Genomic DNA, 26,323 nt, shown 5'->3' on the forward strand with positions numbered 1-26,323 from the left:
TTTACTAATGAAATTATAGCTGTGTTGCTCGGTTACTGAAGGAAAAAGACGAATCAGATGGGTGGGTTGCTGTTTGTTCTCAGTTCTGAACTGTGTCTCTTGTCTTGCAGGCACCCCTGAGGACTACCCCCGCTTTTTCCACATGCATCCCAGGACTGCCGAGCTCACTCTTCTGGAGCCAGTCAACAGAGACTTCCACCAGAAATTCGATTTGGTTATTAAGGTAAATTAAACTAAAACCTAATTTCCTTGTAGTTATGAAATGCTAACCAAAGGAACATACAGGGGCCACTGTAGACCTCAGTTTAAAAAGGAGAATACATATGAACCACGATAACCAATATTTTTCTATAAACATTGAAATTTTTCTCATATGTATAGTAATATTTAATGTATTTATAAATAAATAAATTGTTCAGAGGTACATAGTTGAAAAACTAATTGTACTTTATCTTTTAGCATTTATTTTCTTATAAAATAACTTGGATATAAAAGATAAAAATTGGCAACGTTATAATATACTTTGTATATTACTTACCTTAATGTCATTATTTTTGGTGCTGTTGCATGTATAGCATATATTGAAAGTACTTACCCACCCTGAGATTTTTAAATGTATGCCTTACTATTTTCTTTATGTCAGGAAGATAACCCTAGAACTGAAAGAAAAGTGAATGCTAGGGTGACCTACTGGACATTAAAATAGTATCATTTTTAAATTGAAAATTAAAGAATTATTAATTAATAATAGTATGAATTATATTATATTGAAGCCACACAAGAAATGTGGCAACTGGTTAATCCTGACACATCAGAAGGAAGTTGAGATCTCAGATTTCAGTTTAACACTGAAGGAAGAGTGAGAATTTGCTAAGTGAAGACAGATACTGGATGAGGATAACTCTAAGAGACAGAACAACAATAAACCCTGGAGAAGTCTAATACATATTACATGATATTACACACAGAGACAAAAGCATGCGTGCACTCGTGCACATGCCCACAGCATAATTAAAATAGAAATATTGCACTGTGGCGTTAGTTCAGTGGTAGAACATTTGCCAGGCAGGCATGAGGCCCTGGTTTCTATCCCCAGAACCACATAAATAAATTACCTAATTGAATGAAAAATTTAAATAAAAAGGAAATGAAGAAAGAGGGTTTGCTGAGTAGGCGCTCTGGGAATGTTGGGTTTTGTCCTTCTCTGACTGGTTGCCATCACCCGCCTAGTCTCTTATTTGTGCCACTCTGTGTGGGATGTGAAGTTCAGTAGCTATTATGAGACAGGCACATGGTTAATACTGGCCGCAAGTGAGGCTGTCTTTGGATTTATTTAATCCAAACTTGGGCTCTGTTCACTGCACAAACCATGTAGTGTTCTTTTCTGGATTAACTCTAGGTAAGGTCAACTTCAAATACCATTATACTAAATGCATTTCATTTTAGTGCATAGTATGTGATAGCTTCCTACATCACATTATACTATGTGTAGCTAATCATGTGTTCATTTAGTCATGCTTTGTCCTTGGAGAATTAATAGTGTAGATGTAGGTAAGTCTCCATCACTCTGGATTTATCTGCTGGCAGAGAGTTGATCAAAGAAGACCTAACAACCAATCAAGGAAAGTATTATCTGGAGTTTCAAAGATTTTTCTGAAGATTACCCCAAGCTTAATATTGCTGGGTCAAGAGATTTTGGCCAGTAAATGAAAGCCAAAATGTGTCTTTTAATAGAAAGGTTTAGAAGCATTGTGTAGCTGACTGCAAGCAATCAGCAACAAAACAAACAAGAAATAGAGGGAGAGCACCTTCCGGGTGGATACAGCCCCCCGGGATGTCACTCAGCAAAGACACCTGGCTGTCCTCCTTGGTACAAAGGGTCACACCCCAGGTTCTCATCTTGCACTGACCCATGCTTATCGTGGACCAGCATAGAAGTCAAGCAACATGCATCCAGTGCCTGTGTCCATCTCCCTAGATCCCATGATGCTTATTTTGTCTAAGTATTGTTTCCAAACTGCTTCATTTAAAACATGAAATCAGTTTCCTTTACTACCCACATCAGTGCAACAATCCATCAGCTACATAACAAAAAAAAACAAAATTCAATTTGAAATGTGACCCCCAAAAAAATGTTCATGTTTCAATAGCACTTTAGACTACTACCGAAGGTAGCTGCAGATATTACTACCACATTGCTGTGACCCAAAGATCCCATGATAGGACAATGAGTGAAAGTAACAATTAAAAAAATCACAATGGGCCTCATACAAGGCTGACTATCCTGGCATTCTTTGAAATGGCACCACCACACAGTTCTCCTCAGTAGTAAATATTTCATATTTCATTGTCTTTACTTTTTCTTACATTAGGGTTTTGTTTTTCATTAACTATGGAAGTGTTTTGGTATTGTTGAATTTGGTCCAAATTTGTATTTGGGAAGCTGGGGAAATAAAACATGACAAGGTCTGCCTCTGGACCGATGAAGAATTCTGCCTTTAAAAGCCACACGGCGCACTAACAGCTGGCTTGTGTCACAAACCAGAGATTTCTCATCTTTATTTCTTGCTGTTTCTGCCAGTGATTTATTCTGCACGCTGACAAGAAAAAAATGTAAAGGTGAAACCTGGAAGACGATGTTGGATAATTAGAAACTTCAGCCCAGAAAACAACCCAAACACACTGAACTGAAAAAGGAAGGGATGTTCAGTTGCAAAACACATTTCCAGCCTTTAGTTAACTGCTCTCAGCTGAGGATGCCTCAAAGTTGATGCGCATTGAGAAGAAGAATCGGTCATTTGCTTTGTGCCAGAGTAATCTTGCTTATGGACTATGATCCTCAAATCCGTGTCCATAACACACTAAGCACTATCAAGAACATCCAGTTTAAATTATGAAATATCTCATCCTTCCACGGGGTTCTTCCAAAAGCAACCACAAGTTTGATGTGGTGTGGAAATACAAAATCATATTTCAGATGTCAGATGACTCAGCGTGTTTAATGCAGGTGCTGAGTGCCTTTAACAAATCTCAGGAAATTCACTTTTATTAATATAGTATATTTAAATTAGTGTTTATATGCTAGGCATCTAATACAAAGCAAAACTTTGAATTATTGAAGCAGATCAAATGAATAAATTATTAATAATTCAGTCTCCCTGCGTTCCTTAAAGAATAATTGCATTTCATCTAAATCCTTTTGATTAAAAGCTTTTATTAAACTCTGATTAAGCAAGGGCCACAGTGAAACTGCTATCATAGACATTATAGTGCCTCAAGCTTCCGGTTGCCACTCAGTGGCCCACTCACACGTCCAGCAACCACAACCTAGTTTGCTTCTCTTCCACACCACAGCCATGCTATACTATCACGTAAATATATTGCTCTCCTAAGTGTTAGCAGCCTCCGTGTAGGATCTGATGCCCAGATGGAGAGAATCAAAAAGACCTGAATGCATCACGCTACTCTGGTCTTCCCTCCTTGAACTTCCAGGCCAAAGGTCCAAGTCACAGCATAAAACAATGGCATATGCATATGGAAGATGCCCCGTTATAGACCATTTGTCTATATTATGGCAAGAGCCCTCTATATTAAATGTCTCTTCAATCTCTTAGTTTTTACAGATGATGGATGGTAATACATTTCCTTTTAAATGTTTTCCAGTTGTACTTTTATCATCTATAATTATGTATATTGGGGAGGGTATACATATATGTACATGTGAGCCCAGGTACCTGAAGAGGTCAGAGGTGTCAGGTTCCCCTGCAGCTTGGATATAAGCCCCTGATGCCAGTACTAGAAATAGAACTCAGGTCCTCATACTTTGGAAGAGCAGTATCTGTTCCTAGTCGTTGAAATATCTTTTCATCCATAGTAAAATATATTTTGTATCCAAATATACATTGATGCATAGTTTAGGCTATTTATGACTGCTACAAACAGTCAATTCCTTCTAAGAAAATAGAAGTTTTGATATAGGAGATAGGATGGAAATTTAACTTAATGATGTGGCATCCCTGTCTCACAACAGTGTTCATCCAGAAGAGAGAATGAGTCCAGAAATAAAAGGTAGATGAATGCAGCAGCCATCAAACATATGTTGATAAAATACACACAGAGGCAAGAGTTTACTTGATACTCAAAAGTTGTCCTGCCACTCCTTGGAGAAAGAGAGAAAACTTATTCAGTCCCTTCATGGACAGTTAATTTTAGTAAGCCCGTTCCACATGTACAGGTCACTTTAAGGACAAAACAGCAAGTCCAAGTCCCCCAGGGTGTTTAGTAGAAAGCCCCCTTTCAGTTGGTGTAAAAGTCCTCCACTTGACCCAATGCATATGAACCATCCAGTCCCCACTCCACACCCCTTGCCCCCCACTTTATATCCCACATGATGCACGGCAAATTCCTCTCCACTCCCCTCAAGAACTTCACTATCCTGTACTCCGTTTCCCACAGGAACCACTCAAGACCATTCTTTACACCCCACATGAACTAGACCAGCCCATACTTCATTCCCCTGCATGGGCTACCCCAGCCCTCACTCCACTCTGCCACCTAAACTACCCCATCCTCATGCTATTCTGTTCTACGAGCCACCTTAGTCACCCACTGCCATTCTCCCGCATGAACAACCAAACACCGACTCCAGTTCGCACATGAACTACCCCAGCTCCCATCCCACTTCCTCGTTCTGCACACAAACAGCCCCCACTCTCACGCTACTCTCTACCCATGAATCACCCCAAGCTCACAATCCACAATCCACCTATGAACCTCCTCAGCACCCTCTGTACTGAGCCCAAGCAGGCTTTTCTCATGTTATCCTTAGCTTTTCCATAGAAATATTAAAATGAATAGTGAAAAAACGTCTAGGCGAAGAAAAGCTTTTGTTTTTTCTCAGAAACAGAGAAGAGAAATAGTAATCTTTGCTGTGCATATTCCAGATCCATATTTACATCAATATTTTTATGTTATTGGACCTTAATATTCATATAATACCAAGTGAGATGTTTACCAACCAATTCAGAAGAGGCACTTGACGAGTGTTTTCTAAAAGTTGAGGCTACTTTGAAACTGGGAATACAACTTCCCAGAGTTCCCCTGTTATGTTAGCCTTAAGGGAAAGGCTAACTGCAGAACTACCTCAAGTTGGATAATACCCTTTCCAAAGCTCAGGTCTTCCCAGAAGTGACTACATCTATCTTCAAATTGCTGAAAATAGCTGGCGTGCTTTGCACTGGTTTATATTTTAAAATCTAAACAAAAGGAAATGATTTTATTACTGAGAAGTGCATAAAGGCTTTGAACATTTCTTTCTCCACTGCAGTAAGTTATAAGCATATGAACAACTTGAAACAAAAGTAAAATATACTTCATTATATGAAAAATAAATCCCTAGCTGAAAAGTCTGTTGATTTTATCGTGTTGTCATAATAGAAGGTCTTCTGAGAGTATGCTTCCTATATTCTTTGTAGTGAAGATATCTTTCTTTGTCAAATGGAAATACGTTTATTCCTATGAGAAATGAGTTCTTTGGATTTATAGTCCTGTAGACAAATCAATTTTACCATGCACACACAATTCTGTGTATTTTGTTTGTGCTATTATATATTTTGTGAGCTTTTGAAGATTTCTAGTTACTTTACTTCCGAACTACTTGATGTGGTATCAATTTTTAGCCTAATTAATGATGCTGTATAGGGTTGAATGCTGAATAAGTTTATATGCATTCAAGAAGGCTGATTGAATCAAAAATTACTGATTAGTTATTATTATTATGATCTTTGACCAGGTAAGCATAGCCTTGCTGTAAGCAATCTCTCCCTACAAGATGTCCAAATTTAATCCCAAATTAAAATAGGAGACGTTGCTCAGGATATAAGAAATTTACATAGGGATAAAGGTAAAATGGAGTAGAAGGGAAATTTAAAATCAGGAAGAGGGGGAAGAGTAGCAATACAAAAGGAGAGGGAGGGAAGAAGATAAAGTAGCACTCTGGGTAGCTTAAAACCCCATAAGGTAACATTCTTTTCTAAAGTAAATGCTAAACTCATAGCTAGGATCACCAGTCTGTGCAGGTACTGTCTTGTACTTGGAAAATAACAGCATTCAAAGAATAATAAAATAGCCATAGATCCCTGATTTCTGAGGACTTTCATTTCTTTTAGTGGTGGATTTTTTTTCTTTCAAGACAGGATGTCATGTGGCCCAGTCTGTCCTTGAACTCTTGCTTGGTAACTGAGGATTGATCTCCTTAATGTCACACCTCCACTTCAAAAGTGCTAAAATTGCATATATTTATCAGTATACCAGCTTTGTAATTTATATTCTATTGTAAGATTTTAATAGTAAATGACAAGATAGGTGGTAAATATTTTAGCAATATTTTAGGAGTTTCAAAGTGCTATCGAGAGATAAAAGAAGGAAATCTAGTAGCATATTACGTTAATTGATAAGGTCGTCAAATAAGCCAGGTGTCAAAAACATTTGATCAGTGCAATGTCTATGAGGAGAGGATTGCAGAAGAGCAAAGATCCAGAAGGTTCTAACCTAACAGCATTTTGGATGTCAGTGACTCCACACAGGGGTAGCGCTCCAGAGCACGGTATGCAGAGCTGACAGGGTCTGAGGTAATGTAGAAATCACTAAAGGGCATGAGAAATAAAAGCACAACTGGAAATAGTTCAGTGGTAGTGTGTTGGCCTACCATGGACAATCTCTTCAATCCATAGTCTACATGTGACCCAAACAAATGGAAAAACTAGGGTGTTATAAAGATAGAACTGGTATTTGATAAAGTCAAGTTGTCCTTATGGGAATGTTCAGTGATCGAGTGTAGAACTAGGCTGAGAAGTTTAAACAGTCCATGGGAGATGGTAGCACGGTGGATGAAAGTGCTTACAATCTGTGTTTTGTGGTAATTGTCACTGAGACTTTTTCTAAGTGAGACATGAGATGTGAGAGAAAGTGGAGAGCAAGATGACTTCGGGGGTCTGGGCTTCAGAAACTATCAACAGGAAACTGCCACCAATGTGAACTAACATGTTCTTAGCTTTTACCCAGTGCAGAAGTATGTGGTTTTATATTTGGACAGGCAAATGGCATAAGAAGAAAAATGTGGGATTGAGCACAAATCACTAGACGTGGGTCTGCTGTACTTCCGGTAGAACTAAAGGTATAACAGCAATCCAAAAGCATTAGTCATTATTATAACAAATCAATATCTGCAGTAAAAAGCAGTAAAAAATTCCATGTGATGCTTTTCAAAGCTATGGGGAGAGTGGGAATTAAGTTGTTCTGAGGAATCTAATTGGAGTTTTAGTTCTCTTCCCACGGAATCATTTTGTTTTCCTGAAGCAAATAATACACGTTTTCCCAGCTTCACAACTCGTAGTAAAAACTAATGGCACAGTCTGAATATGGAATGTAAGCCTCTTGCATTATTATACACAATAATGAGAGCTGTCTCCCTCATTTTTTCCCACATAATAATATGTATGCTTTTGTTGCATGAGAGAAATAGATTATACAATTTGCAAACTGCCGTGCCATTGTTGGTATTTCTGGACAGCACTTAAAATAACAATTAGAACAAGAAGAGCAAAGCAGAGATAAAGAAATCCTGTTCAGAATGGCCTGTGTTTATAAACTATTCCATGCCCATAGGCCCAGCAGAGCGTCTCTGCCTTGAACAGACCATGATGCTAGGTGTGAGTCCTGTGTTTGAACCATTGGTTTCCATGGTGATGGACTCTATTTTCTTGTTGTGCACTGCATCTCCATTTCTTGTTCGTGATCTCCAGAAGACTTGATCTACATCACAGAAGCTCCCAGAACTTCCCTGGCTCATCACAGTTAATTCCAGTCCCTCAAAGCACAGTGATCTCTATTTGATGATGCCAGCACCAACCACATCAGTGTGAAGAAGGTTGACTGCGGGGTCACCTTCATTGAGGAGTGGAGCTCAGAACACCTTAAGCCACAGACTATTTGGGCATTCCATTGCTAAGTGATAATAGAAAGGCATAAAATAGCTGAACAAAAGAGAAAGTAACCTCAAAGTGTGAAGAAAAAATAAGTTAAAATATACAAGGAAGTTTCTCAATCCTTTACATAACATTTTGCTGTCATTTACTAATCATCATAGTTTAAAATTGCCAATCATGACATTCAGACATCTTACATGTGAGGACTAGTCACATGTAGTAACAGAGCCTGGGAGTTTTCTTGGCACAAAAGTTACCAATTCTACCTAATGCCAGTAGGGCTTATTGTTCGTCTTCTTATTTGATGGAAATGTTAAATAAGAAGAACAGAGGGAAAGTTTATTTTAGAAGCCTAGGTTTGGGATACAAGGGCAACGGGTTGATTGCCAGGATGGATTCTGCTGGCCTGAGGGCTCAGTGTGTGTTCCTTCCTTCCCTTATCACTCCATGCCCTTCAAAAGCGGAGCAGAAATAGACCAGAAAAGAATAAAATAAATGAAAAAAATAAGCACATGCATTGGTACAATTTTATTCAGGTATACTCAAGTAACGTACTTCCAATAAATAACCTTAGAAAGTATTTAACTGTGAAAAATTATGATGGAATTTTCTCTTTCACTTGTAGTTTGTGTTTTAGGTCTTTTCCTGAATGATAAATGCCTCTTGAATCTATTAATTTATGCAAAACAATTACTGGGGACTGTGCCATGACAAAATGCATACTGCCGGTGACTTGCCAAATTTCGCACAGTTCTGGCCTCTGGAGTCTGAGGGCAAGGCTCTGGCACGTTCATTTTGGCAAAAGTGCACCCTCTCATCTTCGGCACTCTTGTGTGGTGGCAGAAAGCCAGGGTTCTTCTAGCTCTTCTAGGGCCTTTGCACAGTTCTTTGTTTTCAGATAGGGTTCTTCCGGTTCTACCCTGGCTGTCCTAGATCTCTTGTTCTTCTGCATTGTCAAGCAGTGCTAAGATGAAAGGCCAGCCTCCTCAGGGCCACTGTGACCTCTTTATCAAGGACAATAATCTCACTGATAGAGGCTGTATATTTATCAAGGAATTCTCTCCAAAGCCCCACCCTTTACTACCTTTTGGATTAGTATTTAATACACTAATATACCACTTTGGTCATATATGCATACGTGAGACACAGAGCAGTTAATATCCAGTGTGAAATAAGAAGTCATTGGAAAGACAAAAGCAATTGAAGGTTTTATTTTACTATAAGCCACTTTTTTTCTGTATCCTTGAATTACCAGCAACTCGATTGTATACGCCGTCTGTATTTCTAATTGTGTATCAATACACACATCTCTTTACTATATGTAGTACTGCAATAGTTTATCATAGTGTTCTGAAATGAATCCTGGATTTGAAAAAGGCAATTAAACAACATGGGCTCTCTACTTCTATTTCTCATTTATGTTTTCTGACACTGGTTAGAGCAGTTTGTCTCACGGCAAGGACCCTAGGGTATAGAGAGCCCATGCCTATAGCACAAAAGGTGTCACTCAAAAGAACATCACAACTATTTTTTCTTTAACTTTCAGGCTGAGCAGGACAATGGCCACCCACTTCCCGCCTTTGCTAGTCTACACATCGAAATACTGGATGAAAACAATCAGAGCCCATATTTCACAATGCCCAGCTATCAAGGGTACATCCTGGAATCTGCACCAGTGGGCGCCACCATTTCTGAGAGCGTAAACCTAACCACTCCTCTGAGAATTGTAGCTCTGGACAAAGACATAGAAGATGTAAGTTCTATCAATATCTTCGTAGTGTTTATTGATATCCTTGATATCCTCTCCTTTATGTATATCCATAGGAAGAAGTACAAAATAATAGCTACACAAACCACAAAGCAGAGAATAAACAAAGTTGGTGTAGCAAATCTTCGTGCTGCTGTAGTTTAATTGCATATCAGAGGTATCTTTCAAAGTGTGTTTTGTTTAAATGGTGTTCGTCACTGTAGCTGTTCTGCATATGAAAGTCAACAAATGGTTCACTTGGTGCTTGCTAAATAACCAGGGTGAGAGTTTGTGTTAATATAAATTGAAAGCTGTGTGATATAGTTTGTGATAAGAGAAAAATAATGGCATTATTAAGTGACTATAAAATCACAAGAGCAGGATTAAGAAGGGAGTTGTTTCCTGGCAGGTGCAAAGACCTCAGCTCAGATCCTGAACACCCACACAAAGAAAATCTAGCCAATAAGTGAGCGCCAGACCAATGAAAGACCACTAACAATAAGGTGTGGAGGAAATGCCAGATTTTTACCACTGGCCTCTATGTGTGGATGCACACTCACCCACGGGCATGTGTCCATGCATTCCACAATACACAGATGCAGGTGTATTTCCACATCACACACATGTACCATATGTACATACACACACATATATGTATCACAAACACAAATAAATAAGTAAATAAATAAACAAAAGATAAAGCAAAAAGTGAAAAATAAAAAATGTGACTCAATCATTTAAAACTAAAACCATTCCTGAAAGCAGCCCAGAGTAGCATCTTGGGATTTCCTTCCATTGTGAAGGCAGGCTATTAAGGAATACATCTTGGGTAACATTGACACATGTGTACTTAAGTTAGTGGCTGGTGAGGCTTCTGTTTCTCCAGGTCCCATCTGACTGACTTCTGCTCATGTTGTATTGACCTTGTTGATATGAGTGGAAAATAGTCCAGCTGGGCAAAATTAAAGTAACTTATCCCAATGGCCAGAGATATTTTATATGAAGACTGGATAGAAAATCCATGTGAGTCAATCCAGAGTCCTCTAGGAAATTATGGAGGGAGAGGCAGAGTGAGGAAGCTTGACATCATTTTTTATAACAGAAATGAATGTGTTGTCTTGGTAGCCAATCAGCTAATATAATACTAACAAGGAAAGCAAGCTACCAGAGGAAGGGGGGACATGGCAGAGTCATGAGGAGTCATTGGATCCCACAGCCGTCCTGTTTCCCTAAAATCCACGTCAAACTCTTCATCCTTCTGCTTCCACCCCATGAGCCCTGGGATGACAGGCCTGTACCACAACACCTGGCTTTAATTAAAAAAAATAATTGACAAATAAAAGTGTCCCATTTAACTAAATGGACAGCACTGCTCTAGAACATTCTTAAATTGTTCATCACATAGAGGTCCATCAGTTTTAACTGTTCTCTTCTGTTCTTTGTCTTGATGCTTGTCTTTCTGATTCTTGTCCAATTCTTTGGTCCTTCTTCGTTTCTTTTACTCTTAATCTTGAATCACATTTTTAACCACAGTTCTCTCAAGTTCTTCATCTCTGCTTGGAAACAAGGTGAATGCCCGTCCTGTAAAACTCTGTATTTCATAGAGGGACATTGAATGATTTCAAAAACTCAACACTTGACTGTATGACACTTCTAAGGATGTATACATGATTTTTAAATTAAACTTTTAGATTAGAATACACACTAGATTCCTTTGTGCTTGAAATAAGTCGAGATGTGTTTTGCTCTGTAGAAGAACACCCAATCTCACACACATAGCACTTCTTGTAACTTGAACACTTCCCCATCTTCAATTTCTGAAACTTCCTGCTGACCTGAACAGTCACTGACACTTCTCATAATTGCCAAACTATGCCTTAGCTAAATGATTTTGCTTCACTTTCATGGTCTGAGTGGTCTCATCTTTTTCTATAAAATGATTTTGGCCGGCTAACATTATTTTAGTGTTCATAATTGATCTCTGGTGATTCCTCATTCAAAAAATCTTTTTCTTTCATAGTCTACGCTGAGGTTGGGTTCCCCCTTTGATGTATTTTTCTAACACACTTTAGATTTTGCAGTCTCGGTCTTTCCCCTTCACTGAGCTTAAATCTCCTCATGGTAGATCTCAGACCATGATAACTTGTTTGTTATTCATACCACTTCCCACCCCTCCATAGATTTTGATGACTCTCCAGTGTACTGATAAACTCAGACATGGTTGAAGGAAGGAGGACATCAAGCATGTACTTCAGATAGCTCAAAGATAATGAGTTAGTCGATTCAGGTACTCGCTGTACGGCCCTTTCAATGGTTGGTCAATGCCAATTCTTAGAGAACTCCCTATCATATTGACATAAGCCATTTACTTACAACTCATCTATGATTTTTAAATTCTACATTCACTGGAACACAAAATAAATCACAAAATAGACATTAATATGTTTGAAAATGGATATGTATCTGTCTGAATCATCTGTTGTTTCTCTTTGAAAACTCTTTTCTATATTTTTACAAGAAACTAGTTCCTTTCTAGGAGTTTCCAAATATCTACACTAACAAAAATAAATATCAAGGTTGTTTCTACTTACTGTCAAAGTATTTACTACTTGGTGAGACCAACTTGCTCTGAGAGGGTTCAGAATTAGCAAGAATAACCAGCACAGGGCAGCGGTCTAATAAGACTTATAGAAATGAGCAACTTCAAGAAGATATTACCATATCAAAAGAGACTGACCTCAAGCAAGAGAAGCCAGGGCTCACTGCAAAAGTAGTTTCCTTTGGGCTGCTTCAGGAATAGGCAATGCTAAGGCCACATGACAACTGGATCATCTCCTACAGATGGTAAATTACATCCTACAGACTGACTTTTTCCTCCTACCAAGAAAAAGCGAGACAAGATTTCAGGAAATACGAGCCAGGTTTGCTGAGTTATAGCCATCATAGTCTGGACTTGAAGTTCAAAAGCACTCTGAACATCATTGTAAGATTGAAAAATTACGAAAGAGAGCATCCTTGTGTTCTTTATTTTTCATAGATCAAAATGCACACATACACGAAATACATTTAGCAGTACAGCCAGTAGTACAGCTTTGAAATAGTTTTTCCTGGAAGAGCATCAAGAACTGCACAAAGTTTACAACAGAACTGAAGCCACTGGGCTTCCAAAGGCAGAGCCAGGAAAAGCTGAGCATTGACCTTCTCTGTAAGAGCACAGGAGGTGATAATCAACGATTATCATTAGCTTGTTTGATGATAGTGATTCACTAACAAGTCAATAAAAGTGTTGATGTTTTATGACTTTAACCAATATACTTTTAAAGGTATTATGTACTTATAAGTAGATACTTGTAAAATTGTAATTCTGTCATACATGTGTCAACTTGCTAAGAAAAAAAAATTGTATATTTCATGGACAATGTTGTTAGTTTAAGTGAACTTCATTTATTATCCCTTCTATTGTGTATTTATGTGCATTGGATAGGCATGACCTTTACGTTTACCATGTTTATTTTGTGTCTGATTTCCATATAGGTGCCACCTGGTGGAGTTCCTGTAGGTACTAGGTTGTTGGTTTTGTGATTGCCAGTTGCTGTGTATCACTTCTAGTTCTTTTTTTCTTCCAAATAAAACTTTATTATCACTTACTAACACCTAAGTGATAATTTAGTCAAAAATAATATTTTCAATGTTATTTAAACTTTGATTGGTTTTTGAGTGTGTTACAGGCATCGGAAATTCATCATGGAATTTCTCTTCTAAAAGGTTCTGAATTTGAGATGGAGTAGTATTGATCTAAGTACTTTAGGACTCTATTGCTAACTAATTAAAACTGACAAGTTGGATAAGATTTTTATAATTTCCTGTCATTCTTTGTCATGTGAATATATGCACATGAACATGCATACATGTATACACATGTATAGGCATGCTTTATCTGCACATATACAAACATGCATATTGTCTCGCATATATGAGATAATATTTTGACTCACTAAGATGTCCGTTTTCAACTCTTATAAACATTCATGTGAACCCAGGTCTATACAGTGAAGACTTATTTGATATTTCATTTTACATTCAAAAAATTATTTACCTTTTTGCATATACATTTGTTTTTGTATTGGTTTTTATCCTGTTTTTGTGAGTGGATTGGAATTTATTTTACCCTATGCCAAACCATTTCCATAGCAGTACACTAACAGATCATATATTTGGTGCAAGGGTGTTTCAGGGTAAAATAAATCATATCTTATGTGACAGTAGAAAATATTGTTCATTACTAAATTCTTTATATTTGGCAAGCTGAAGTTCATTTTAGAGTCACATAGACATGACTGCTCCATGAACTCTCAATGAGGTGAGAGCTCTTCATGTCCATTCATAAAATCTCCTGGCTGCGTGGGAAAATATGTTCATTCGCATCTTATTCTGTGAAGTCCTGAAGTCTAGACTCTTCTTTGGTCCAAAGTGATGCAAACACACTAATATTTCCTGAATTTAACTCTGTAACTCTATGAAAATCCCGTTAGTCTTATGAAATCAAAGCTGTGATGCTGTGATGCAGTTTGTCAAAGGAAGACCTTTGCTGTTTGAGAACAGGGATATTATACTCGATGTACAAATTGTTTATGCCAAAATTTTGACATATTTAAAATGTTTCTGGTCAAGAAAGCTGGAACTTCTAGTTATAAAATTCTTAAAGAACTAGTGCTGATTGCGTTGACACACATGCACTAAAGTTTGATACTGATCATGACATTTTTATTTAAGTCATCAAAACATAACATTTTCAAACTCAGTGTTAACTTTAAATCAATCTAAAATATTAACACTTAAATTTGCTCAATATTTCCAGCTCTATCATAAATTTTTGTTCTTGAAAGATCACTAAGGTATTTAGCAATAGCATTTATACATACGTTATAGAACTTTAAAAGGTTCCTGTTGTAAAACTAAAAACATAAATGTCAAAGAAAGCTCTATTGTAGTAAGAGATTAACCGCAGAAGAGAACAGAGTAATCTGGTGTGTCCTGTGACATTACAGGTCCATTTAAGGAGGGAATTGTCAGCTCTAAGGTACGCTGTCTCCATCCATAGTCAATTTCTAGTGAAGACTCAATAGCACTCCTTCTTTGTTTTTCTGAGATGAAAGAGAACACCAGCCTGACCTCCAAGGCACGCGTACAGAAGTGCACAAAGACACACAGTGTGTCGCAGGTTCAAAAGAATAGCATTCATTTTGGAGATATTTGAAATATACACAAATAACTACACAAGCGAAAGCTTGTGGTTCAAAGTATGCCCATTTTTATGTAAGTAGTTACTTTCTCTTTCTACACAGAGAAAATTTAAATTGCAAGGTCTTATTTTTTTTCTCAAATTAACACACATGACAACCCCTTGCTCTCTGATCTGTGGTTAATACTCAGCAAAACACCTGTGAAGGTGTTCTCAAACACATTGCACTATGGTAACATTTTAGAGGGAGCACACATATGTCTACTTGTTTCTTCCATTGCCCAACTTTAAAAGCTTGCAGGGTACTGGATTCCCCTGACTTCCTTTCATTTTCTCCAGCTCCTCCCTTGTTCTCTGTTCAAGCAATAACCCAAGATCCCTACCTCTGCTTCTCCAAACAGCAGTGAATGGTCTCTTACTATTGAAGGGAGGTGGGTGAGCAAAACTATGAAGGGTTTTCAATGCTATGCTAATTATCTTAGTTCTGATTTTTTTAAAAAAGTTTCCTCAATAGTATAATTTTTGTCTAGCCTCTTTGACAGTCATGAGTGTTAAGATTACATATATTTTCTTGCAAACAATCTGAAATATTTTAATTAAAATATTGTGTTTTCCTTTGAAGAAACTGTACAGTATTAAAATGAGACAGAGAAAAGGCAAACCTAATATTTATGGATAATGAATAATGCATCACCAATTTTATTCCTGTTTTACATTGAAAGTGAGAGCAACGCAGTAGCATGCATATGCTCAGTTTATTGCAACAAATGAAGTGACTATAAAATTTTACAGCTGAAATTCTAGGCTCCAATTTTCCTTCCTTTCTATTATTTCTTATATCTTGGATCCAAGAAAGCCCAGAAATTTTTATATTAAACAACCAGCAGATGTCCATTCAATTAGCTCGTTTCCTGCATGTTCTTACTGTTGTCTTTCCTGTTTGACATTAATTGTGCTAAGACCCACTTCAGTATTCTGGGGCCCATGTTGTTGTATGGCTTTGGTTGCTTGGGAGTAAGTGCTACTTGAATACCTCTTTTCCTTTAGAAATTGTTAATATAATAACATGTATTCATAATAAATTTCAAAGCTTAATTTTCAGACAACACACTAAAAGTCCATTGGGTGATAACCATACTTAAATGTTGTATTTTCTTTCAAAGACAAAAGATCCAGAACTCCATCTTTTCCTGAACGATTATACCTCAGTCTTCACTGTTACCCCCACCGGCATCACCCGCTACCTAACCCTCCTTCAGCCTGTGGACAGGGAGGAACAGCAAACATATACCTTTCTGGTAAAAATAGTTCATACATTATATTCTCATAGCTGAAACTGATATTAAAGTTGATAAGGTCAATGATTTCTAGGTAAAAACATGCCGTGTCAGGAAGAAGAGAAAATATTCACACATTCATTTTCTCTTTTACTCTTTATAAATGTGTGCCATTGGAGGGTAATTGGAGAATGTGCCATTGCAGAATAGCTATGTTATTTACTCACTAGAGAGACATATTTTTCAATCTCCGCCTTACAGGGGTGATTGATATAAAATGAAACCCAGCAAATAACGCATTATTTTTAACTTTGGTGATGTGAATGCATTTTTTTCAATTTCACTGCTGTCTGAAGCAGGTGGTTCTCAACTAGCAATGATTCCCCTTTTCAGAGAACTCCTGTTGATGTGTGGCGTGTGCTCCGGGCACACACTGGTGTAAACAGTTAGTGCTGTTGGACATGCCACAGTGCACACAGGAGCCCAGCACCGGGGAGCATCTGCACCAGGGTGTTAGGAAAATTGAGACAGAGCTTGAGTGTGCCTTACTAGAGGGAGAACGAAGGTCCTTCAAGTCGTGGTTTGTAGCTGTTTATCATGGTATAGGATACAAATGCATCAAACACTCATACATCATAGAGATCAAAGCAAGTTTAATTATAGCCAAACTCCCAAATGAAGCAAAAGAGAAAAGTGAATGAGAAAAAGGCACTCATTATGGGACTTACTTGGGAGTTCATTCAGGAAGAGCCCTTGTAGCAGGTGCCTGTAGCTTCCAGAAAGCTCCATATAACAGTTGCAACTTAGATATGGAGTAGATTTTAGAAACCATCCAGGCGAGATGGCCAACAGATGGCTGCAACACTCATGTGTATTAGGTACTGCTAAATTGTCAATAAGGTAACTAAAATATCTTAAGTAATGAATGTTGATGGATCATTTATGTCACCATTTTACATACTAATAGAATATTACACTGCATACCCATGGCCTTCATTTACTTAATTAATTGCCTTGTATGCAAATTCTATAATCATGAAGAAAAATTGTCAGTAATATATTAGGGGAAAATTGTGATTGGGATGGGGGATATAGCTCAGTTGGTGGGTTACCCATGCGTGAGGTCCTAGGTTCAATCCCCATTATTGTATAAATCAAATGTGGTGGTGCATGCCTATAATATCAGTACTTTGGAGGTGGAAGTAGAAATATCAGATGATCAAAGTTAAAGTCATTGTCTTTATAATGTTTGAGGTCTGTATAGGATTCCTGTCTCAAACACACGAACTGTATTTAACTTTGAAGCGTCAGCAACATCATCAGTCCAACATATGTTTCTAAAACCTTTTCATATCTCATTATTGAAAAATTTTTGTAACCATATGGGGTGTCCTCAGTAATTGTTTCTTAACACATTGAAACACTTTCGATTCACTTGTAATCCATGTCTTACTAGGTCACTTTATTGAAAGCATAGCTTAGCATATTTTTAAATCACATTTTAAAATGTATTAGGTTGTTAGAGTAACTTCTTTGCACTTACGGTTAAGGGATTTCTCCACTAAGTGTGTTCTATTTCTGCACAGATAACAGCATTTGATGGTGTACAAGAAAGTGAACCAGTTGTGGTCAATATCCGAGTGATGGACGCAAATGATAACACACCAACCTTCCCCGAAATCTCCTATGACGTCTATGTTTACACAGACATGCGTCCTGGGGACAGTGTCATTCAGGTAACACCCTTGGATGTGAGGTCTACTTGCAGGAGGCCTTTCCGGGGCACCACTCACTGCTCTCCCTGGGAATTGAAAACTAGCTTCAGACACACAAATAACACAGCTGTAGAGAGTTCCTAGTTGGTGTTAGTGTTTCAAATAAAAATAAATATCCTGGGATGGCAACAGCATAGCTCAGTGGGTAAAACCACTGAGTGCGCAAGTCACATGTTCTATGTTTGATGCCCAGAAACCATGGTATAGGACTGAACCACATCAAGAAATGTGCGTACATGCACACATGCATTCATACACCACACGCACACATGCACGTGTGCACGCGCGCGCACACACACACACACACACACTGACAATGAACATCTACAATATAGATGGGATGTGAAGTAACTATTGCATATAAACAATTGTTTGACCTGCTAATGCTTGGATTTTTAAAAATTTTCAATTTACTGAAAATGACTAATTAGTGTTTCCACACATAATTTAAATATTCAAATTACCTTTCACTGTTGTGGAAATGGACTAAGCTTTCTTTGCTGGCATACATAAAAGATTGCATTAATAAATCGGTAGATTGACATAGTAGATATTGCATACCTGGGTAAAATCAAATCAATACAGTAGAGAAATTTTAGATTAGATAGTAAATGGTTCTTTTGAAAACATGGTGAACCAGACAAAATTATGTTCTCGATTTGTTCTATTTTTCACATTTAAATAATTACAAGTCATTGCAAATTCCTTTAGTATTCTGACTATTTTGAATAGAAGGCATAAAGACTTGATCATAACAATCTATGAGGATCTTTAAGAATCCAAAGTATAGTTGATTCTAATATTTTCCAAGCCATCTGTTCTACATTTTTCTGGGTAACTTGCTAGATAGGCAGCCTCTAAGTTTCCCTTTAGAGTTTCAGGATGTTTATCTCAGAGGACAAAACATAGGTGATTCGCACTGGAAACACAGTTCCCTAGGTTTAGCTGTACACCCATGAAGAGACCTAGACCTTCTCTGACCCTAAGGTTAGACCTGATTATGTTAAGTCACTTTCAGGTCTGGGATGCCACAATCCTGCATACTCATTACAATATCCGACAACAAATGATTGTAAATTATTCATATGTACCGAATAATGACAAAATAAGTAGTATTAAATGTTAGTGCATAGTTTGTCATGAGATAAATAGGTCAGGAAGTTTTGAAAACTGGCCCAATGCCTCGCCTATGGGTACAGCACTGTCTTCATGGTATTGTCCTGGGTCCTTCATTTAACTTCATTAAATTGGCCTCCATCCCAACTTCCCCATCTTCATTTCCCTGAATTACTTCTTCCTCCTGATCCCTTTCTTCCTGTGGATGGGTTTTGTGCTTTGCCCTCTTCCCTGTGTCCTCTTACTTTCTTTTTCCCCTAAGCTGTCATCCTGTTGTTCAGTCATCGCTAGTGTGCTACTGAGAATTAAGTAGCTCCTGTGCTCAAATCTCAGAAGCAAAATGCTGCATCGCCAACAGTGTGATGTGGCGAGAAAGGGCTTCTACCAGGATGTCAGTTGTCTCTGTGTGTGCACAAACACCTATGGATCTCTCTGCACATAGACACACATACGTGTGCACAGGCATACACATATGTGTACACGCACGAACTACAAAGACAAGCACATGAATGAGCATCTACATGCTCACATGTTCACACGCAAACACCTCTGCATGTATCCTCACAATGTACATCTACACTCACACACCTGTGCATGTAGTACACGCATATATACCTGTCACACAGACCTGCCCGTGTGCACACACATACATACTCTATGTATACCTTTCCCTCTATTTAAAAGCCAGGCCCCTTATGAACATCCGAAATGTCCTTGTTTTCCTCTGTTCCTCAGAGCCAAACTTTCAGAATTCATCACCCATTTCTCTATAGTTGCTGCTGCCATGCCAGCACATACCAGGAATATTTTCTGTGCAAGAAATGCGTGTTCTGATGAAATGTCATCACCCACTTACACTCTTCAGTGTGAGCGGGAAGCCATCTGTTCCTTCTCCAGCCTGGAGGTTTCTGGGGTCGTATGAAAGGGGATGATGCAATTCTGCGTGAGAGTCCCTCTGCATGTTCCCTATGTGTGTGATCCTGAAGGAGCAGCTTCGCACTGATCCACCAAAGTTCTCCACACACTCCTGTGGCCCATCTCATACTGAGGGATTAGGTCTAGCTCATTTATTTCTAGAGCAGACCTGTAATTAGTTCATTTGCATATCTATAGTACCTGGGTGTAGTAGTTGATTAACAGAGTAGGTGCTGAATGTGTATTTGAGACAAAAGAAGAGTGACAGAAACCGGTGTCTGTGAAAGGAGGTGCAGGATGGGGACTCGTAAGCCTGTATCCTTTATTTCTGGTCAATCTGTGAACCGGGCACATTTTTCTTTAAAAAGCCATCTTTCAAAGGTAGCAGATAAGGGAATGACAATTATTTTCATGTTTTTATTTAATTAGACCTGATTCTCATCTCTATAATGGTGTAATTAGAAATAAAAGGAAGTTTATATAGAAAACCAGCCGGCAGGGAATGGGAAAGTTTAACTAAGAAAACGAGAGTAATTATGTGGGAAGCGTAGCTCAAAAATGCTTGCCCTCGGGGATCAAAAGCTTATTTCCGGCATTTGAGGTCTACAAAAGTTAATTTCCCTTATGTATCTGTTTCTAAAACAGATCTTGCTTTGCATTCAAAGATTTATATTGTGTGTATTTCCCTGAACCATGCAGATTATGAAGACAGACTGTTGTTTGTGTCTATATGCCTTCAAGTTTTTTTTTTAATTATTTAAAAGCCAAGAATTTAAGGTTCATAATTAGTATTTGCAATGTTATTCCTGGTGCATGCAGAAAGAACCGTGTGACTGTAAATCATCCAGCAAGAGACTAGAGATAAAAATGAAATTGATTTCCCAGGGAGAGAAGACTTGAAAATAAAGCAAAGAGATTCAGTCTGCAAATGCTATGTGAGGTTCTGACCCATTTCTGTGCTCCCCTTTCTCACCATTGACACCCCTGACCTGCCAGACATCAGGCATTTGGCTTGTAGCTTAAGAACCTGATGTCATATGAGTGATGGTCTTACAAGGCAAAGGTGAGAGCAAGCACCCTCCCAAAAAGCGAGTCTTCTCTACAAGTTCAGTAATGTCACTGTCTGTGTGTCTAAGACTGTTTGGCCTGCCAGAGCCCAGGCAGTGTCTTTTTAGTAGGTGGTAGCTAGCATAGCCTATAGGAAGTGGAAAGGTTATATGTGAAGAGTGGAGCAAAACCTATCTCAAAGGTTTCAGTTAGAACCTATGGGTCTATGTGTTGGCCTTGTTCTTGGATACTGTTAACAGACCATCATCAATCTTGCATGAATGACTAATGAGCCAAACTTTGGTTGTCTTAAAGTAGCTCTTTAACATTGTATGTCTAGGCTGGAATCTAAACACTATACCCAGACAGAACTCTTTTCGTCTTTAGTCTACCCTGAACTCACTGAACAACAGACTACCACTGAATTCCTGTTTCTCATGGCTCCACATACCGAATGCTAGGATTATAGAAGAGGTGCCACTATGTCGAGTTTATGTGGGGCTGGTGGGAACTCAGGTCACTGTGCATGCTAGAAGGGCACTCTATGAGCTAAGGAATATCTCCAGCTCTTCATTCTGCCGCCCTACTCCGTTCATTCACCTGGGTGACAAAAGTATCTGGATGTATGCATCAATGCACGTGTCCACACAGCTGTAACAATCCGTTTTCTTTCTCCATGCCCTTCTCTCTGAGCAGCACGACCTAAACTTCACTCATGCCTCCCTGCTGTGTTCTCATGGAGCCACGCATCTCCTCAAGTGTCTGTCTTCTACTGATTATAGCTTTTATTGGCATTGGCAGAACCCCTCAATGTGTTTCTTTTCCAATTGCAACATATATTCTTCTCCTGGTGACACTGTCTCTGTAGATAATTATCTACCTTATGAGGCTTGGTTGTTTTCTCAGCTCACATTTCTGACCTGGAGATCAGCACCTACGCAAATTTCATTTTTATTAGCTGCATAAGGAAAAAAGAATGCTCCCTTACAGCGAAGACACTTCAGACCTTTTAGCATGACATTCTTCAATTATTTAACATACCATGTGATTTTTCTCAACTTTTCCAGCAAATTACCTTTAAAGCATTTCTCAGATGATTCTGGTTTTGGCTGGTTGGCTGTCATAATAGACACCATCCTGCATGTATAAAGTTTTGCTTCTTAGAGAGCCAGAGAATCAGTACTGTAGTACCAGCCCCGGTGGTTCATGCCACCCCCAGAGGTGTCTGTGCCCATGAGCACATCCCAGTGCAGAACCCATAAGAAAAGTGCAGCTGGACATTTCTCCTTCCAGGTCAGCTCTCCACCATCAAATAGTGGTGAACTGTAAACTTGCACCTAACAGCTTTTTTATACGGAAGAGCATGCTCTTCTCGCTTTCAAAGTTTTCTCTTCATTTTCCACAGTCTATGAAGTATGGATCCATCTATGTTTTTATACCATTTGGGATACTTAAACTTTTGAATATTCATGATGTTTCTTTGCTGAGCTCAATTCACATCAACTTGGATGATACTACAGCACTGATTCCCTGGGTTCTACCTCCAGTCTGGCTAGCCAAGCATTAGCCAGAATCCCAGGTCAGAGAGTGATTGACTACATCCTGGAAATCTGGTCAAGTTCTTCCACCCCTTGCCCTTATCACCGGTAAAAGATCTCCTACCTTTGTTGTCTCCTGTTAATAAGTGTCCAGCATTTGCCCTCTTTTCCTCTGTTCTTCAACTCTAAATTCCTTCTTGAGTTGGACTGAGCTGAGCTTGCGTTCTCTTACCAAATATAGAAGTCTCCACAACTATTTTAAGACTTTTCAGTAAAGATTTCCTTGCCATTGTAACAGGTGTCGTAGATTTTGTTTTCCTTAATCATCTCTGATGTATCACTTGTTCATTTGTATGTTTTGCTCGTACATTAGCAAGGCGAGCGATTTTCAGTCATCTGGAAAGGGGTTTAGCCAATATTGTAAACCACCGTTGCTAAAGTCCTAGCTCCAACAGGCTTCTATTGGCACTAAAAATGTTCCTTTGCCAGACGCAAGGGGAGAAACGGGATTTTAAAAAAGGGAAATCCTCTGCAGGGAAAACACAGACTGACACATCAAAATGGATAGTTTCAAATATTAATTATATGATACATAGATTTTTTTTGTAAAGGGAAAATTCTGTGTTTTGAGATAACCACAATCTAGTATATTCATTTTACAACTCAAACTTTATAGTAGGCAGCAGTGTATGCGTAGCACAGTTATTCAATAGTAGAGTGTTGGTGTATAAAATCTTGCTCTGCTAAATTAAAATAAACAAAAGAACTACTCTCTGAGGAAATTAGGAGTTCACAAATTCCTTAACAGCAAGACAATGCCGTGACCTTGCGATGTCATTCCTAAGGGATTATTTTCCTTGTTTTCTCGGTAACAGACCAAGCAGGAAAACAATGGACAAAACAGAGAAATCTCTTCCATTAAAATGCAAAACAGAAATTGGGAGACTCAGCATGACCTGGCTGGAAGCAGGCAGAAGCACAATACAATCTTTTTTGTCTACCTTTGTTCCTTGTGGTCTATTGTTTGATTCAAATTTGTCTCCTGTTAAGATTCAAACAAATAGCACTCAGGGGGAATCTGAAATTCTAAGAGAAGCAGAAGTTTCCTCAATGAAAATCACACTTTATAAAAATAAAAACCCTTAGATTTTCTTATGTTAACATTCTAAAACTGACTCCACTCATATGGGGTCCCTAGAGCACAGCTTCGTCAGTAATAATAATATTTGTGCTGCATAATTTGGAAAACACTTTGTTACCGCACCAGAAAACGATAATATAAAAGAGTTTGCATATATGTGGCAAAAATAAGTCATTATCCTTTGTCGTTTGTTTACTATTCATAATTTGGTCAAAGCTTTTTATCTACATATCTACACTGTTGGCCAAATCAGGTATGCCAAGTTGTGGTTCATAGTTTAGAGCACAGAAGAGTGCATCCATAGTTTCATCCTCTGGGAACAGGACAGCTGACTCAGCACTTAAGAGTGCTTGCTGTTCTTGCAGGAGACCCAGATTCGGCTCCCAGCATTTACATGGCAGCTTGGATTCCAATTCCAGGCTATCTCTTACCCTCTTTTGGCCTCCGAAGGCACCAGACATGCGTGTGGTACACATACATAGTGGAACTAAACACTGAGAAGATAAAAATAAATTAAAATCTTATTACAAAGGGCCCGTAGGAGCCAATGAAAAGACTCAACCAGTAATGGCGCCTGGGGAGACTGACAAGCTTCTGGTTAGGAAATACGGTTCCAAGAGGCAAAGAACGGAAGACAACTATTTTAATGTTTATTTTTAACTTTACATTTAATTATTTATATGTATATGTGAGTGTATGTGCGTGGGTATGTGCACCATGACAAGCTTGTGGAGGTCAGAAGACAACCTTTAGGATTTGGTTCTCTGCTTCCACAAAATGGCTTTAATTCGTGAACCTGCTTTCTCTGTGTGGAAGCTTGTCTCACGTCAGGGTAGACAGGACCAGCAGAAATGTCCCCAACTCCAGGCTTCAGCCTCAGTACAGTGTCTTATAGGAGCCGAGTGTCATCATCACACAGAAACGGATTAGGGACTGATAAACTACTCACTGAAAGACAGAGCCTCGGATTATAGCTAACCCAGGATGCCCAGGAAAACATAGCATCGATGCTCAGATCAGGCTGGGCATCCTTGGAATACATAGATTTTAAAAATAGCAGGACAGAATTATGAGAAGGCAGGCTTAAACTTCATGGAAAAGAGATAAACGATTCCAAATTCATCATGACATTATTAAAATTATTTCAAGTATTAAAATAGCAGGTTTAGCTTTCACTCCATCAGAGATCTTACACTGGTGTCTTCCACATCTTCTCATTTATGAGGCAGCTCTCCCCACCCATGATAGAAATGTGTTTCTCGCACCCTCAGCTAATGACTTTGAACAGAAATCACTTAGGTTGTCATGGCAGTGAGCACCTGAGCTGGCAAGGTGTCATCTCTCGTTCTGCCCAACCCCACACTGCAGAGCCCCACAGCAAACCTTTGCCGAGAATTTAAATGAAATGTGTTGCGTTTTCAGTTTTATGCAGGAGAATGTTGCTATTGATTGGGCACTCAGAGAGGCAGTCCAATGGTAGTACTACTGGGGACGTCAGACCAATCTAACCCTAAACTACCGATCATTTCTTCAAATAAAATGTTTGCTAATGTGCAAACATGATGTCAGTTCTGAGTTATCTTACGACTCGAAATCAAGGAAATGAGAAGGCCAAGATTATTTGAAACTCTTTAAGTCTCTTAAACATAGATCCAGCCCTTCTGTTCACTTGTTAGACTTTCCTCAAATGGCAAGCTTCTGAGGGTTAGTTAGTTGTGGTGTTGGCAGAGTAGGTTATCTCTTCTGTGGCAAGCTGGCTGCAGATTTAGGCGACTTCTTACCACCTGTGTTCTGTAGCCCTGTCTGATATTTATAGCTCCTCCCACATGGGTGCCACCCTCAATTTAATTATCATCTCTCCGTGCCTCCCTTCAAACCTCATTTATAAAAATGTTAAATAAGACCATCCATAATACCTGTGTCCCCAAAGCACACTCCCAGCTCCTCTTCATAAACGGATGCAGTGCCATTTATCATCAAATCTCTTTAGCCAATTTAATTCCCTAGAAAAATGTTAATATTGAATCCACTTTGAGCTAAGTTTTAATTAAGATTTCCTAAGACATTTTGTGTAAGTGATTTACTATAATCAAAGCTGATATTTCCTCCTCAGTCCCCACCCTCTGATGCTCTAATTTTATCCTCACACCGAAGATCACGACTTTGGATGACAGGACCAGGTCTCTCCAAATACACATCGTTCATTTGACTGCTTCTACAAATAGCTCCCTTCTCCTTTGCCTACGTAAGTCCCGGAATCATTTCAGGAAATATCTTCCCTGTGGCAGGCACATCTGTCTACCTAAAATACCAATCTCTGGATGAAGCATCCTTAATGCCAGTCTCTAACTTTTCCTTTTGTCTTCGCTATTTTTGTTGCTGCTATTTCTGTGCCCATCACCACTCCAAGTGCAGTGAATAACTAAGAATACAATGAGAGGGCCGGCAAGATGGATGGACCAGTGTGGGTCAAGGCACTCTCAGTCAAGCCTGACAGCCTGGATTTTATCCTGGAACCCATGAGATAGAGGGAGAAAATG

General features: G+C 38.7%; 1 protein-coding gene across 1 annotated transcript in view; it reads left to right on the top strand.

Moving 5' to 3' along the window:
- Pcdh15 (protocadherin related 15) overlaps window positions 1-26,323 on the top strand; it is a 1,155,509-nt gene that overhangs the window by 913,509 nt on the left and 215,677 nt on the right. Inside the window, exons 13-16 of the mRNA XM_026785470.1 lie at window positions 111-223; window positions 9,532-9,738; window positions 16,138-16,272; window positions 17,838-17,987. Of these exons, the coding sequence (XP_026641271.1) occupies window positions 111-223; window positions 9,532-9,738; window positions 16,138-16,272; window positions 17,838-17,987 (605 nt within the window). The remainder of the gene's footprint in view (window positions 1-110; window positions 224-9,531; window positions 9,739-16,137; window positions 16,273-17,837; window positions 17,988-26,323) is intronic.

Source organism: Microtus ochrogaster, linkage group LG2 (assembly GCF_000317375.1).
Source record: "Microtus ochrogaster isolate Prairie Vole_2 linkage group LG2, MicOch1.0, whole genome shotgun sequence".
NCBI classification, from domain to species: Eukaryota; Metazoa; Chordata; class Mammalia; order Rodentia; family Cricetidae; genus Microtus; species Microtus ochrogaster.